Genomic DNA, 18,269 nt, shown 5'->3' on the forward strand with positions numbered 1-18,269 from the left:
GTTTGCAGCTGTTCCAGAAGAATCCGCAGGACTTTAAGCGTCGTTTCGTCACTGTGGATGAAACATGGATACATCACTACACTCCTGAGACCAAAGAACAATCTATACAATGGGTTACCAAGGGGGAATCTGCGCCAAAAAAGGCGAAGACCGTTCCTTCGGCCGGAAAGATTATGGCGACTGTCTTTTGGGATTCTCAAGGAAAAATCCTCATCGACTATCTGGAAAAGGGTAAAACTATTACAGGTGCATATTATTCATCGTTATTGGACCGTTTGAAAACCGAGCTGCAAGAAAAACGCCCACGATTGGCCCACAGAAAAGTCCTTTTCCATCACGACAACGCACCAGCTCACACCTCAGCAGTTGTGGTCGCAAAATTAATGGAAATAGGGTTCCAACTCGTTTCACATCCCCCCTATTCTCCAAACTTGGCTCCCGCGGACTACTATTTGTTCCCCAATGTGAAGAAATGGCTGGCGGGAAAAAGATTTTATTCAAACGAGGAGGTGATTGCAGAAACGAATGGCTATTTTTCAGACTTGGACAAATCCTATTATTCGGAAGGGATCAACAAACTAGAGCAGCGTTGGACGAAGTGTATAAGCCTAAAAGGAGACTATGTTGAAAAATAAAAAAGGTTTACCCCAAAAAATTAAGTAGTTTTTATTTTTGCACGGACTTTTCAAACGACCCTCGTACATTGTTTCCAACTTGGGATAGGCCTGTTCGATGCCTCTCTGGTTACAGAGCCTTGCACACTTCTAGAATGTGGCCCACAGTTTAGTCTCTTCCTGCAAATTGTGCATCTAGGTCCATCTTCTAACCCACCAGAAGATTGCCTATGATTTTATGATTGCGTATGTCCGTTAGTATAACTGATTTCCGTCCAAGCATCATCAGACAATTGCTTATATCATTTATTTGAAACATTTTCTAAGAAGAAAAAAAACAGCGTGGATGCTGTTAAACTGGATATGATGAATGCTCTACACGTGATGTAATGGTGTTTTTCTGTTTGTTTGTCTGTCTCTATCTTTCTCAGTTTCCACTTAACAGCTTCCGCTTTCAACCACTCCAACAGATGTTGACACGCCTTAATTTAAATAAATCAATACAATAACTGGTTTTTCTTTTTTAGTCACACTTTAGGTTTGTATTTTTCTGAACTGTTTCCTTGGTGGTTAAAAAAGCAGTATTAAACAAGCTTCCAGAAAGTCGATAAGTGTAGTGCCTGGTAATTGAATGCCGAAAATCGGTCGAAATAAGGAAAAAATTAAAACTGCGAGTCATGAAGGATAAAATCAACTGTTTCTTTTGAAGTTTAGCATTACGTAGTTAGGTCTAATGCTTATTTTGAAACATTTTAGGGAGTATTTATTTATTTGTTTATTGTTTTGTAGTACACTGTACTTTAAACAAAGAGTTGGCCTGATTAACATTGATTAATACATACTAATTTTGAAAAACAATAAAAAAAACAAAAGTTCTTACTGAATTAGACAAACATAAGAAATAAAAATAAAATAATAATAGATGAAAAGACATCCATCAGAGATAACAAACAGAATAGAAACTTTGAATTAATCTTCGATAATAATCACAAAATAGTAAACTGAACTTCAGACATAAATATATAATTCAAACTTAAAAATAATGCATCGTAAAACTAAATGAATTTAAAATTGAAAATATTTAAAAGTAATCACATACCAATCTTTTAAAATAAAACCTACATCTTATTGCCCGACATATGTACAAAGTTAAATATTTGATCAATATTTTTGAATGGATTAATTGTTAATACTTGTTGGTAACAATCATGCAAAGATCCTTTTGTACGTATCATTACTTCCTAGGAAATTGGTTCTAAATGGATTTAATGTAGGACATTCAAACAAAAAATACTTTAAAAATGATTTTACTGGGATTCAGGGACGTAGTTATGACGTCCGCATTTTTCAACAGTATCATTTTATTTAAACCTTTAGATGGAAGATTTGCGAGGAATCGATCAAATAAAACAACTCGTCTTTTTGCCAACGTTTCGACAAATATATTGTCCTCTTCATTTCTTTTGAAGAGGACAATAAATTTGTCGAAACGTTGGCAAAAAGACGAGTTGTTTTATTTGACCGATTCCTCGCAAATCTTCCATCCTAAGGTGAACAATTTGCTGTCACGAAAACTATATATTCATATTTTATTTAAACACATTAATATCGATATCAACTATCCTTTTGTTCATATTCCAGATTACAAGAAAATTACATTTAAAGCAAGGATAGAATTTGAAAAAAAAAAAACCCTATTTGATGATCACAAAATTTTCTGGATAACATCTCCACCTAGATCTAAATCATAAATGTTGCCAACGGAAACTAAAATCTCCGCCACATTTATGAGTTTAACACATTAAGTTAAAAAAATAAAGTAACTTAGTGAAAGAATTACTTTTAATAATTCTATTTGAAGAAAGTATAATAAATACGAGTATTTGGAACCAGATATTTTTAAACTAATCATCTTTAAACTATTTCTTTTTGTTTACTAATTATTTGAAGAAAACGTTATTGATGTTTTTATTACTAGTACAGGTCAATCCGCCATTATAGTCAGCTTTCACCAGAATCTTTGATAATCCTAGAGATTACTTTTTTATCCATTTACGGTAGAGGTGATTTGAAATGGGTGTTGAAGATAGGAGAAGAGTTGACGTAAAAAAAAACCTGTTTATCGGTTGGTCGTTATGATCAGGGTCATATTGCCCGTTCTTAACGACTTGTTGCTAACATACCCTTCGTCGGTTATTTCCTCGAGGTGTGAATGTAAAGATTCTTAGATTCCATTAAAGAGGCTTAGAGAAATTTTGAGCTTTTGGTTTTATTAAAAAGGTTGTTACTGCAAAGTGGATAATACATTTTGTGAAAATTAATCTTTTACCTTCTTTAATCTTTATCTTGATTAGATTTAGTTTATTTTCATACGCCTTCTTAGGAGTTTTGCTCCAAATTTTTTGCGGAAAGCCCAGCATTGTTGCTCAGTAACGTTTATCGGTTACCTCGTCAGTGTTATTTAGTTGGAAAACTAGTAATTTCTAGGCTAGAGATCCTGAGGGAGAAGTGCCTACCTTCATTAGATGTACACTTACAGCTGAACTATCGGCCTTCACAAGTACCTTATCCCTAATCCTTCACTTCTATGTGGGACAAAATCGATCTCAAACTCCTCGTGGATGACTGATGACGTTTGATGACTTACATTTGAGAAACTCTTTGATAAAAATATCGTAGCAGAGACTTAAATCTCATAGTAGAACCAACAAAATGATATCTCTGATGAAACTCCACTAGAAAACCAGTTCGAATTCATTGGGAAATGAGAAAAATTGACATAATAAAAGTGGGGGGGCTGTTTGTACGGCACTTTTCTGTTATTGTTATTATTATGCGTTTGTTTTTAGTGTTCAGAGTTTATTACGTGAAAATCTAATTCAAACTATTTCATATAGAATGTTGTTTGATAATTCTATGTAAAAGTATGTTTGTGGTTTACAAAACAGCCGCAATAACGTAGATTGTCTCCTCCACGTAGGTTGTGGTGTACAGCTAGTGTACGTAACATTGGCGGCTCACTATGAACGTCAGAGGTCACCGCTTTACGGTACTAAGCGCTAGTGGTGTGCCTCTGCACTCTTTATATTTGCACTGCTATCGTTTCTGCGAACTCTTAAATTTATATAACATATTAACACACTGAAGTGTGATACAATCTACTGCCTACATTTTAAACAACTTAAGAAGGAAGTGGAATTTAGTACATTTCCTTCTACCACTCATATTAGAAGTTCTTGTTTAAAACTCGTCAAACATTTGTACAACTAATTTCTGCGCTTAAAATAAAAACAGTATTACAGTTATTAAAGAAATATGAATTTTCAAATTAAAGAAATTAATTAGTAATACATTAAAAGTATATTTTAACCGTACTTTTTTGTGTAGAAACTAGCATTTTAATCAGATAATTCTCAAATTTGTTTCTTAACATTTTCTTCTTTGAAACATAGTTCGTAGTTGTTTTTCCTTATTGTTTTTCGATCAGTCTACAAGTATTGAAGTCTCTTCGACTTAGTTCACTTTGATCATTTTATGTTCACTTGGCTAAGCAACTTGTATGTTCCCCTTTTACATTCATGATAAAATTAAGTTTGTTTTCTGGTCTTTTGTGAGTTATTTCTGTAAATATTTAAACATTTAAGCCCAAATTTGAATTGATCAAACATTATTGTACTTTTTTGAAACTTATACTTTGTGCAATTTCCTGTTACCTCAACCTATTTTTTTGATTCCTAAGATCCCTTGTGGGTGTTCACTTCAAAATATTTTCGAAGGCCTTGAGCTCCTCTAGAAAACCTGGGTGAATGGATTCATTACTTGGAGGTAATGCAGGTTACTCTCTGTCTCAGGTTAGTGAGAAGCACAATAGTTCTAATTAAGGAATGCAGTGCAGAATACAGCGGGACAATAAAATAAATCAATTAAATGAGTAAAGGATTGGGAATAGGCAGCCACGAATGAGATTTAACAAGATTCTGGGGTCCCTACCATTATCGGTGCTGGCCCAATATCCACAATGTCACATGTTATCATATCATTTAATCTTCATTTGGCCTTTTTCGTCACTGACATACTTATCTATCACAAGGCTTCTTCCTAAACTGACACTTCAATGAACAGTATGGTATTTACCGCTTCTGTAATATTATTATCTTAAAATTAAAATGGTAGCTTGTAGAGTATCATCGATTTTCTTTTGTTGCATACAAACTAATAATATATTACACATAAATCCTCTAGATACACGCGATACTTACACACTACTTCTTAAGAGATTTAATGTACTAAACACATGACACATTTATATATTATATTGTATAACTTCTGGCCAAATAATTATAGATGAGTATTAGAGAGTAGTATTATGATTTCCTGGTAGTATTAGGAGTTTCTGGTAGTATTAGGATATCCTAGTAGTATTAGGAGTTCTTGAAAGTATTTTCTAGTTGCTTTTTACATCGACATACTGTTCTAAACGACTGTACAATATTAAGGGCAAACATTTCTTGTATGAAATTCGAAAAATCAGGATTATCTCTGAAGGCAGAAGCGTATCCAGAGAGACTATACTCTTCAAAATTGAGCCTAACAATTGTTTTATTTAATTTTATTTTAAAAATTTTTGGGTTTCAACACTCATAAGGTTTTCTCTTACTTGTTCAAGTATTTATTTTTTCTTGAATTCTACAATTTGTAAAAAAATGATAATCTGCATGAGTCTTCATTATTTTATTCTGTATATCGATTGTAAGTTTATGTCTAAAACCTTCTCTTTTATTGGTTTATTAGTTATACACAATAATTTTTTAAAAACCATTTATAAATTTATGTTTCTGTTGAAAACTAAAAATCAAAACATGTTCGATTACAATATTATCTCCCCCCAGGGTAGCAGAAAGAACTAAAATTGCTTTAACATTAAAAAGAAAAAATTGTCAATCAGAACTTGGAAATAAATAGTTATTTATTTAACAAGTGTGGAAAGTAGTACTTTTTCTCACGCGAGGCAGGGTTTGCACGCAAGAGCGAGCGAAGCGATGCGAGTGCAAGTGCAAATTGCCGAGTGTGAGGAAAATACTTTACACTAGAGTTAAATATTATATTTTTTCTGCAACCATTTATTAACTAATAAAATTAAAAATTTCATTTTTACAGTCTACAAAAAGTAATTTATTTATTATAAACATTTATTGTTATATTACAATTATTTACATTACTTATTACATTTTCTGCTGATTCTTTTATTGATGGAGGAGTGTTTTCTAAACAGGCATCACTAGAATCCATTTTAAATTTCTATAAGGTAACACTATAACCTTTTTAACTGTTATAATTAAAAATATCTAATTATTTATTTAAGTATTATTTTTATTTCTATATTCCTTTCAATTTTTATTTTATTTTTTAATATTCGTTTTTTAATTATTTAAATAAAATAAATTTAAATAAGCTTATTAGAGTTTTACAGAAAATATTTATGTTAATAACAAAACTTCTTATATCAAGGAAGCACAATAAAGTTTTTCCACTCACTTGTGCGGAAAGTGACACTAATGGGAATTTCCCCCCACTAGTGTGGGAAGTTGGGCATTACACAGCTGATTTTAATTGAGTAATGAGAACTTCCCTACATGGTTGCAGAAAAATGAATTTTGCGTAGTTGTATCTCAAGGGTTAAGTTTAGCATTTAATCTCTGCTGAGAAATTTGAAAATATTGCAGTATAATAAATATTGCACTAGCAGATAATTCATTAAAAATAATATGTTACAAATTGAGGTGAAGCCAGCCAGCGATGGGAATGTAGCCGGCTCGGATGGATTGCTAATGGCCAGTGCTGAATGAGTTGGCTTAGCCATGCAAATAATACTAATTACGGCACAAACCAAAGGCAATCGGAATGTGTTACATGGAACCTATTGTATAACACTATTAAATTAATTAAGTTTAAATTCTTTAATGTACTATTGTATTGATTAATCAAATTGGATAGATAATTATTTAAATGTAATAAATAATTAGATAGTTTCCCTTATTTGGTAAAAAAATTTACTTATTCGTCTCTAAGAAAGAATCTAATAGATCATGACTTCTGTGGGCTTCAAAATTGTTGTTCGGAACCTATATTATATTATTATTTTTGAAAATTGACCCAAGTATAATCTGTTGTATTTCCTAAATACAGCTGAAACTTAAATTATTATTAATAATAAAGTCACTAATGCTGTTAAACATTACATAGGAGTTGCCCTCTATTTTAGTTTTCCAAATGATTAATTTTTTTTATGAATGCTTTTACTTTATTTATCAGATGGAAAAGCTTTCGCTGTTAAAAACAGTGCTTCGTTGGGTGATGATGAGTATTTTTCCTGGAATGTAGCATATTAATCAAAACTTAGTTTTTATTTATTTGAATCTCAAAAGGCATTCAAAATATTTGAGTGGGTTTGGATGCTTCGTTTCAAAATGCCTTTTTAATTTTGTGGGCTTCATGCTTTCATTAGCCAAAGTTTCGTTGCAGATTAAACAAAGCGGTTGCTGTTTATCGAGATAATTATTAAAAGTAAACCCTTAGTCGGATAATCTGCAGATGTCGTTAACATAATCAGTCCAAAAGCAGGAGAATAAGACCAAAATCAATTTGTAACAATCATTTTTTCACCTGAGTGACCGTAAAACGGCTTTTTCAGGTGAAAACTTAAGCTGCACAATTGCCCAATACTTTCTTCTACCTAATACAGTAAGTGAAAGTAAAAACATTACATTTTTCTTGGGGTCTGGTTAAACAATCAAAATATTTGAGAATAACTTATGTATAAATTTAATCTGTGAAAATTGGCCTATTAGCAGAGCTTTGTTGAGTGTATATCCAAGGCTTAGTCACGTCAACAATATTGTGAGCAACATGAAGTACAACAGGTGTGCGTCCTATTACATTAGACGTTGCCGCAAGATGACTAATTTGATGTTCTACATCTCGTAATGTTCCTAAATTCTGTCATCTCTTACAACTACATAACTTTCATGTTGACTCACAATAATAATTTCATTTAAACTAGTTCAGTTATGTTCAAAATGTTGATCTATGGAATTACATTATGGAATTAGTTGCCTATAATTACTTTATATAAGTTTAGCCTGTAACTATTGAAATCGTAATTTTAAAAAATATTATAAAATATCAAATTGAAGTTTATATGAAGATAGAACTAGTTGGAAGTTAAGAAAAAACAAACAAGAGAAAATAAATTATTTAAATTCCAAAACGTCCGTTCTATAAAAATACCTCAAAAAAATGTTATAAACTATTAAAAATTTTTGTTAAATATAATAAGAATGGCCAGGATTCAAATTTTATCTTCTTCAACATCATCTAGTCAGTAAAGGTATGCTCAATAAACTCCCTGTCTGTTCTCAAGATCATCTCTACTGATGATGCCAATCATACCTCTGTGAATTATAATATAACAAAACAAATATGGTATCTATAAAGTTGAACTGTGGAGAATTATACCTGTACCTCTTCAAAATGTCTGTCTGTAAAAGCCGATTTACCAATCAATCGATCGTAAAACCACAAACACTAGTATTTATTTATAATTTATTGTTCTAAGAATACAAATGATTCTTCTAGCAAGGAGTTGAAACAGATTATATAGAACAAAAAGGAAAATGTGGCAGGAAACTTCCAGTATTACACAATAAATTGTAATTATGGATGAGTTTGTATTTCTTTATCACAGTATCTTTAACACAGTACTCATTTCAAAAGACGATAAGACTTTAAATTGAGTAGATTGGTGGTTACCGACGGGGTAAATCGGCCATTAACCTTCTTTTGGGGGACGCTTGATGAAATATAACATTTTCGTTTTAGCGAATTCACGCACTACCAAAATCCAATTTTAGATTCCATTTTTAAAGGAAATGTTTAAAACAAAGGCGTCAAAACTTGTAACTTTGAAGATCAGAGGTTACCGAAGGGGTAAATCGGTCACTAAACCTTCCTAGGTAAACAATCGCTCATTAAACCTTCCTAGGTAAACAATCGCTCATTAAACCTTCCTTGGGAGGCAACGATGAGATACAACGATAAAAGATCGGTGAATCTGGTCGTAATCACAATGTCAGAAGCTAAATGGTTAATAGCGAAATTTCAAACTAGGCATGTCAGATTTGAAGTTCCAGTAACAAAATATATATTTCTGCCCAATCACCAAACTGTTGTGTTGTGATACATTTAGTTGTCAAAGTAATGAAATCTCATCAAGTTAAGCATACATCATATCAAAGTATAGCCATTGAAGAAGGTAGTTTTCTGTCTCTCTGTAAACAAATATATTAAATTTACTTAAAGCACAATGTTAGAACCGCAAAACCATCCCCTCTAATCATAAACAACCATTTTCTGTTTTAGTTCTGCTTTGCGATATCTTATAGGAAGGAAAATCAACGGCAGTACGAACTAAGGGCGAACACGGAACGAGAATGTAAAGCATGGATCGAAGCTATTACAGAGGCCAGGTTAGCAGTGTGTACATTTTTTATTTTTTTTATTTCCCATTTCCATTTATTGATCATTATTTTCAAACCTCAATAAGTCATATTAAATTTTATTCTCAGTTCATAAATTTAGAATTTGTATGCATTGCGCTTAAAATGATAGCTTTGTTGGCGTGGATATAAAAATACAACAAAACTCTTACCACTGTTCACTTGCAATAGCACCTACTTCTGTTCTTTATTTAACATATTTTTGGAAAAATTATTGCTTGAAAATATGATTTGGTCCCATGTGATGAATATTTTTGTTGAAAATAATTAAAAATTACTATTATAATAGCGACTAATCAACAGCGATTTCAATATAAAAAAATATATTATACACTTAAAAAACCAAATTATAGCCCCCTGCAATTCGTCGTTTTTTTGAAATAGTTATAAAAATTGTTTCCTCATTCTCAAGCGGCCTTGAATCTTGTTTTCTTGGCGAACGTAGAGGAAAATTCCACCCACCCAAGGAGGTATTACCTTTTCTGTAGTAAAACGAAAGTAAAATGCTAAGTTTACAAATTTATCATGCAAAAATCCTCTAGCCAGAGTCAAATTTTATTCCTTTAGTTTCAAAAATAAGTCAGAATAGAAATTCTCTCGCCAAATGTTTGCCATGTGCCGCGGCCTCTCAGCGCTTAAAGTAGAAAAGCACAGTCCTAGGACTTTTATGTTGCGTTTTTCTTACAGTAGCGCCCTTTTATGTTTCGTGTTTTTCCTATAGTAGTGCCCTTCAAAGAATTTTATCACTAGTCAACTCTGCACAGTCTATAAATAACTGAATAACTTCTTGAAATAAAAGTCTTCTTAAACTTATTGATTTGTTTTGTGCAAAACTAATGTAGTATATTTAAAATGCAATTGTTGCTTTGTGTATAAAGAGAAAAAGAAGAAAAAGTTAAATGTTAACATTTTATACTCAATAGAGTTTATGTCAGATCACGCTAAAACGTTTTTATAAACATTTTGGTAGAAAGTTTTCTCACTTTTTTTATTTGGTGCATTTTCAGGTAGCTCTACACATACATATAAGATACAGTCATCTAAATATAAGTCTTAAAGCAGCTGCGTGAAGTTGCAAAAAAAAAAGTCGAAACCATTCTAGCAAAATATTTATTTACAAAATTAAAAATTAATAAGTGAAAACCTTGAGGATTATTTCTTAAGAGAAAATCGTATGTGTTATATTTTAATGTTTGGGTGTTGTCCTTAAAATATGCAAAGTAATGAATTACTACATTACTTGAGTCTTCTCTGAAGAGGCCTCAAGAGGTCTGAGTTAAACTTTATTGGAGAAAGTTGAAATAATAATTTAAAAAATATTTAAAAACAAAGTACATATAATAACGATATAATCATTTTTGGAAGTAAATAAATTTTGTAATCATAAAAGGAGGGACTTTTTGTTTATAAAAATAACAAAATTTGTAGTTGGAAGGTTAGGCTTTTAATCCGAATAGTTCATATCAATTACGATATCACAGTTGACACATCTAGCAGCACTGCCAGTTTACAATGTTTTAATATGATCTCATTTCGGGTAGCACAGCTCTCTTTACCAAACTTAGACTATCTTTGGAAAGTATAACATCTCTAAAATATCCAAACGTTTTATTATTTTTTTTTATCTCTCTTTGGAAAACTTTGCCCTTGTATTTCCTGGGAAACTTTGGTTCTGTTGTTTCTCGCCAACAGGGGTCCAGGGTATTTGACCACAGCCTGTCAGTTTCACTATCCTGTCCAACTTCCAGAAATTCTTATTATTTATTAATATAGATATAACACGCGTAATCTGAAATATTTTGTTATAAGAATAAATGATAATTTAAAATAAACGATGATTACCCATTACAGAGTGTTAAACTTTTTCTTACACAATTGTACTAGTGTAAATCAAAATAAAGAATTGTAATACCTTTATTTTTTCTGCCAAAATAGTTAATATACATAAAGCGGCCTCTTCAAGACTCTGGAATAGTTTGATTTCTGGACTTTATCCTAATTTATATTTTAAATAAATAAAGGAATCATGATGAGCTATGATGGGAGTAGGTACTTGAAAGTAGGTCATCCTTCAAATTGTTACTCACTTCTTGCGTAGGTGAATTTTTGTTTACAACTGAACTATGCTCTACTTAAAGTATTACTTGCTTAAACGAGGCCATATTTGCTTAAAGCGTTGTTTGCATTTAAATCATACCTCTTCCTTCATTTTTTCTTACCTAATCGAACTTTATGCTGTTCGCCAAGACAAGGTAATTTTATCGCGACTGCCTCAATACTTACATGTCCGTTCAGGTCTCTTTCTACAAGTAGTCAATCGTTAAGTGACATCAAGCTGTTTCTGAAACTAAATTATTTGTATATTGGTAAATTTCCTTCGATTTGTAAATATGTCACAGCTATTAAAATGATATCTGTCAAGGAATCCACGATCCCCAAAGAAGTAGACTATTTCTTCATACTGCTTAGTTGAAACAATCTAAATTTTACCTATACTTAAGGTTCACCTCAATGATTGGATCTTGTCCATCTTTTCTGGACTCGAATGGTTTCGGCACCATCTATTCACACTTTTGAATTTTCCCTCATATTTATATATCTATTCACCATACTTGCGCACAGATATAATAACCTGCTGTCCAGCTGCTGAACCTTAAATTTTTCTCTTCCTAGAAGCTTCTTATAGCTCACCGTTCAGTGGTAAAACAGTGTATTATCGAGAGTATACCATCTAGAGGCCTTACTTAATCTTCAATAACCTACCATAGAAGTTTTCAAACTACATTAAGACTGTAAATGTTATTTTTATGAACAAAAATTTAATGAAATTTTTCCTTGATTTATTCATGAGGAGGCATATTCCAGCGATCGTGTAAATTTATTTTTTCTAAATGTTTTCAATATTTTGTTTTAAATATTTAATTAAATTATAAATAACCAAAATCGTGAATAATTGCGATTTATAATAATTTGTTATTGGTTTATTTTTGTTTTAGTTTTAACAAACTTTTGCTCCAAAAAGAGGAATTAGAACAGAAACATCTTCATCTCTTGCAGATTGTGGAAAGTGAGAAAACAGCAAAATGGCAGTACACGCAACAATGTGAAGAACTGGCCTCGGAAATTAAGAAATTGCGAGCAGAGGTACTGGGTATTTCTCTTTGTGTTCACATTTAGAAACACATTTCCACTAGCACTATGTCTTTTCTTAAATGAACTACCACTATATGTCTTAATTGAAAATTAAGGAGAAAGTGAATGTCTTTATTCATAAATGAATTTTCTACAAAATAAAGTTTACTTGAAGAAGAATGGTGCAAATATTTGCAAACAAAAGCAGAGAATTTCTATTAGTTCTTTTGTTCTTCTCGTTGTAAACTTTCTTTTCTAAAACTTTTAAATAATTTTATTTACAACTGCCAAGACGCAACAAATGTAAGCGTTTTTCACCTTATAATTCAAAAGATTTGTTGCTCACCTACTTTCAGCTGGTTTTTAAATGAAGAAGATTTTCAGAATCTTAAAACAGCAGCTGTTTTTGGAGGAAAAAAAAAACTTCAGAGGTTTTTCCCTTCGTTTTTTTAAATTTTTAGGACTTTAAAAGTGTTTTATTAACCATTAAATAAAATCAAAGGAGACCTAGAATGGAAATCAAACCCAGAACCACATAACATCTTAGCTTTGAATAGTGGCTGAGATTCTGTACGATAATTTAAGCCAATTAAAGCCAAGATCTATATTTTACACAACACAATAATTCAGCAAGTTATAATTAGAATCTTTCATTAAAAAATATTTAAAATAAAATAAAAAATTGGAAGTTAAATTCTAAGCAGTTTGTAATAAAATGCAGAGATAAACGTTTTTTGGCTCTTCCGAAAAACAGGAAAATCTTAAATATGATTTTCTAATACCTTGGTTTTTTGCATTGCTTAAATGTCTTTAGATATTTTATGAATGCAGCACAGTAAATTTTTCAGATGGATCACTAAGAGCGTGGCTGAAGATTTTGGTTCATAATAAGTAATTTTAACTAGTTAAGCGTGGAATTTAGTTTTTTTTTAAAAAAAAAAACACAGTGTGCGGAATTAAAATCAGACAATGACGTGTGTACACATCGAACGCAGGGCAAAACAACCAAAAGTTTACAATGTCATAATAGTCACTGCAAGCGACTTTTTCTGCAATTTCTGGGGTTGGAGATTACAGAGCATTCTGGTGCATTTCAAAATCTTGCACCGCTTCACGTATGCATTACCTCGTTAACTAGGGTCGCATGAGCTTTTACAAGGAAGAAAAGAGCCTTGAATTCTGTGCAAAATGAAACCATGCTCGTACTGAGGTCTGAACCTCTATCTAAAGTAAAAACGGGCATTGCACAAGGGTTGAGAGCTTCTATTTGTGTGCGTATTTCCCAATCTCTAATGCGGAGACCAAACATGTACCAACCACTTATCATTTGACTGGCTCCCACCACCCCCTCCGTATAAAATACTTAGCAGTTCTATTGGTAAAATAAAGTAAACATCCCACCAAATAATATTCTTAGTGTATACACATCAAACGCGCTTAACTGGTTAAATAACTTTGGATAACATGTGGATCAGAAGAAGTAAGTGCGCCATGTTGTGATGTTAATATGGCGAATTATATTTCAATGATGACTGGTTTCTCAAAAATTGATGAATAAACAAATTATTAAAGGAGTGATTGAAAGTTCAATGCTTGGATGTACCTAATTCAAACAATAATGTACTATTCGCATAGACTATCCATAACGAGGAAGCATTTTACATTCTTTCACGCAGAGTCCTTGATGATGATCTTCAAATCATTAAACAGTCTGATATTAATAAGATAGTCTCTTCCTTCTCATAAACTTTACAGAAACATCTGATGTGAGCCCAATTATTGTTAAAATTGCAATGCCCAGCATAGAATCTAGCCAATAATCTGAGAGGCCCCCCTTGAAAGAAACAAAAACTTCCTAACTACCAAAATATGCAACGAACTAAACGACAAGAAGTGAAGCGACTGCGTGCAATTTGAAAAAATGCTTCGTTCTTGGTAGTGCAATGTTTTTGGTTAGTTGTTAAGACATGTTAGTGTACAGGCAGTCTGAGTTGAATCAAATATTGCAGGCCAGTGTTTTGGTGCCAGTGTATACAAACGTATTTTTTTTTCTCTGTTTCTTTTATTTTTCATTCTCAATTTGCCTAGGGCTCTAGGAGGGGCAGCTGTCTCATCCGTGGCTCCCTGATGTTACCCAGGAATTGTATATTTGTCTGGAGTTTCTCACATTGCCCTGATAGATGCCCTCACTCTGGACATCCTACTGTATACAAAAGCATTATTTCAATATTTTTATCCGTATCAAACTATTGCCAAAAAAAAAAAAGTTCTGGGACAGCCCAAAATTTATAATATGATGTTCGGAGTAATAGAAAAGTCTGAACATTTTACGAGTAATATCAGATATCCGACTTTATGATTATAAATTTAAATTTCTTAGCTTATAATAAACAAATATTTGGATTATGCAAGAAAAGTTCAAAATGAAATAGACTAGCTACACCATTCCCATTGGGATAGTCTTGGATGTCACCAAGGAATGTGATTAGCACGACACTAAATCTATAAAGCAAGCTAGAGAGGAGATGTCAAGATTCTGAAACTTTAGCTAAGATCTTCAATGCAAAGCAACTTGAAATAACTTGAATCTAATCACAATTCTGTGGTATATTGTTCACTCATCTAATTCAACCTTTATTCCTTAAGACTTATATTTCCTCTCACTTCCCAGTTTAAATGAAATCTCATCAGCGTTCTATTTTTGCAAATGAACTTACATTCCACATATGCAAAATTATTTCTGGTAGACAGAGTAATCTGTAAAGATTTGGCCATTTATTGAGTTAGCCATTGATGAGATTAAACACCTACCATCTTTTCGTTCCTAATGCTGATTTCATCTGGTAAAACTAGATATTTAATGGAAGGTACCACTGAATTCGAGAGTGTATCATAAATTCATTTTAAAATGTTCCTTTCGTGTATTTCCCTCAAATATTTTCTAATTAATGAATATATAGTTTTTTTTCTAATTTTCTAAATCTTCTAAATTTTCTAATTAAGTTATATCACGATAATCAAAATTACGCGCCACTTTGCTGGATTTAGGATCGATTATCCGATCTCTCGAAAGATCTGTTTGTTTCTAAAAACGTTGTTAGAGCGAAGATTATTATTAGAAAAAGGACCGTTCCTCTTGTAAAGAAGTACTCATCCTTCTCTTTTGTTTAAACTACTTTTCCACTAACTTTTGATTTTAGGGAATGTTGAAGGGGAAAGGACCTACTTTTGTCATAAATATGATCGCCAATTCCATCACTGTCAGCTAACGTTTATTATGTGACTCTTATGCAACAGTCCTACCAGGAGTGTTTTATTAATCTTTCATTAATTATTTCTCTAATTGTGCAGTGAAGATAATGAAAGACATTTTAGTGTTTTTCAGCAGATTTTTAGATAAGTGTAGAAATAATTTAAATAAACAAAACTTCAGCATATTCATTTACAGTCCACTGATTTTCATAAAATTTTGGAACATTGATCTCACATTTTATTACTACTACGGTTTGCAAGTGATAAAGCCGTACTTAGCACTAAAATGGCACCTTAAAGAAAAACTTACCATCCTCCTAGCATAAAAGTTCCTTTAATTTAATTTTATCAATATTATAAATGTTTTGTAATGTAATATTAATATGGTTTGCAGTTGTGCGCATTGAAGAAAGAATGGAGGCCAGCTAGAACTCATATTCCATATTTGATCCAATCAAGACCTGGAGGAAGTTTAGATATAGATAGCGGCGGATTTTCGGATAACAGCTTGGCACAATTTTCTGGTGATTCATTGGAGTTACGTAAAATTAAGAAGGTACAAAGTTTCTTTAGAGGATGGCTGTGCCGTAGAAGATGGAAGCAAATTGTTGAACAGTATATCAAAAGTCCTCACGCGGAAAGCATGCGCAAACGCAACAGGTAGTCGCTGTTCACTTGTAACTCTTAACATTGTTTCAGTTGTGTAAGCTCTCTTTTTAACCAGTGCATTGCCCACCACTACTTGTTGATACTGGAGACATTATTAAGCAGAGAGAAGTGTACTTGTCACTTAATTTTAAATAAATTATAAAATACCTTTAAATTGACCTTTAAATCATAAAATTAAAAATCAGCAAAACGTTCGCACTACTTTTATGTACTACTTGCTGCAATATTTGTATTTGTAAGTGAATAATTTTCGTTAATACTGTTTCCCAACATGAACCTTTTCTCACATTCATTCTTAACATTCGCTAATACCAAGTCGTTGCAATACCATTTCAAATCCGTCAAAATAAGTTTATAAACTTGTCCCTCAGTCCAATAAAATCAGCACTACTGGGTCCATTCGATCTTTCTTGCTTCATTTAATAATCACGAAAGAATCCTTAAGCTTATCATTATTTATAAATCTCTTCGATTAGGCGCAAGATTTAAGTTGAAGCCTCCTCTTGCCCATTTCTTGTAGTTCCCATTCTTCAATTCTTGCTGTAATAGCTGCAATATGTTTGGCAATCGGTCACTGGGACCTTGGAAGGTTTGAGAAGAGCCCACTCTCGCCACTATAGCTTTTTCATTACCTTGAGGCCCTAGAACACAGAAAATGCTCGCTGCTTTCTTCCGATAATCTCCTAATTAAGGTTCAAGTATTTCTGACGAAAAACAAAAATAGAAATTTTGGCGAGACCGTTATCTTACCCAGCTACCTGAATTGAAACATCTTAAGTATTGCTATGCCTTTCACAATTCGCTGTCCTTTATCGATGTCTTAATCCTCTTTTATTTATTTATTTATATTATCTCCTTAATTAATTTCATCTTTATTTCTTAAAATAAAAATTTTAGACATCCTTGCTAAGTATTCGATTATCTTTTCATGTCTTTTGAATCTACTTACGAGATGCAATTTATAAAGATAACTTGTGATTGCACCATCTTCATAAATATTGTGCTTAAAATAAATACTATAATGTTAAACCTTAAAGACGCTGAATAAGTTGTGCTCTGGTGAAGCCTGCAATGGTATTCAATCAGGATTTTTAGTTTCATTTACTTCTGCCATTTCAATTTCTTGGGAGCTTGAATTTATTGTGATGGCTGTCTACCGTCAAAGAGTGAAGTTGAGGTAGAGGTATTCAGCTGACCAAGCAGTTTTTACTGGGAAGTGACGAAGTTGAATACCCTCGTCAGCAAACATTCACCTCACTCACATTCAAACCAAACTAGAGTATGAAATCTCAGAGTATGTAATTCTTAGCAGTTGACTAAGTGACAGAGGAAACAGCTTTTTCATTTTCTATTTAATCTTATTCCATCCTAAAAGTAATTTCTGCAATCAATTCTTTGTTATCTAATACTATCTTTCTAATTTATAGCTTAGTGTTTCGTATGGTGGAATCCGAAGAAGAGTATATGGAACAGCTGGAAGTACTTGTATCTTGTTTTCTCCGTCCTTTTAAGATGGCAGCCAGCTCCAAAAAACCACCATGCACACATGAAGATGTAAATTCCATCTTTTTGAATAGTGAAACAGTCCTCTTTCTACATCAGATATTCTTAAAAGGGCTGACTTCAAGAATGGAAAGCTGGCCAACTTTAGTCCTTGGTATTTTTTTATTTAATTTATTAACATACTAACTTGATGTAAAATTTTATCTTATCTTAGATTGTCTTCACTACATTAAATGGCTCATTTCCTTTCAGCTCTGTATTGAAAATACCATAATGTTATTAGAGATTAATAAATACTATCCCCAAAGTAATGTACTCTTGGGTTGCTTATTTGTGAATAGTGCTGCCATCTATTGCATGGGCTCTGTGTTCCATTTTTCTCCAAGAAGTTTGGAAAACAATTTCTAAAGAATTTCCTGTAAATTTAGATTTTATCTGTAGGTCAAGTGAGTTATCAAAAGCAACCCTATTATTCTTCAAAATACTATTACATAAATAAAAAATGGGATAAGTTCCTGTCTAATTGTACTTCTTATAAAATTGC

General features: G+C 32.2%; 1 protein-coding gene across 6 annotated transcripts in view; it reads left to right on the top strand.

The window, feature by feature from the left end:
• The window catches only part of LOC141451532 (ras-specific guanine nucleotide-releasing factor 2-like), a 197,196-nt gene that overhangs the window by 138,980 nt on the left and 39,947 nt on the right, over nucleotides 1–18,269 (top strand). For all 6 annotated transcript variants that reach the window (XM_074122970.1, XM_074122971.1, XM_074122972.1 and 3 more), the window contains exons 4-7: nucleotides 9,033–9,139; nucleotides 12,166–12,313; nucleotides 15,948–16,213; nucleotides 17,650–17,879. In XM_074122970.1, the coding sequence (XP_073979071.1) occupies nucleotides 9,033–9,139; nucleotides 12,166–12,313; nucleotides 15,948–16,213; nucleotides 17,650–17,879 (751 nt within the window). The remainder of the gene's footprint in view (nucleotides 1–9,032; nucleotides 9,140–12,165; nucleotides 12,314–15,947; nucleotides 16,214–17,649; nucleotides 17,880–18,269) is intronic.

Source organism: Rhodnius prolixus, unplaced genomic scaffold, assembly GCF_049639745.1.
Source record: "Rhodnius prolixus isolate KJV_2025 unplaced genomic scaffold, Rpr scaffold_8, whole genome shotgun sequence".
Lineage (NCBI taxonomy): Eukaryota > Metazoa > Arthropoda > Insecta > Hemiptera > Reduviidae > Rhodnius > Rhodnius prolixus.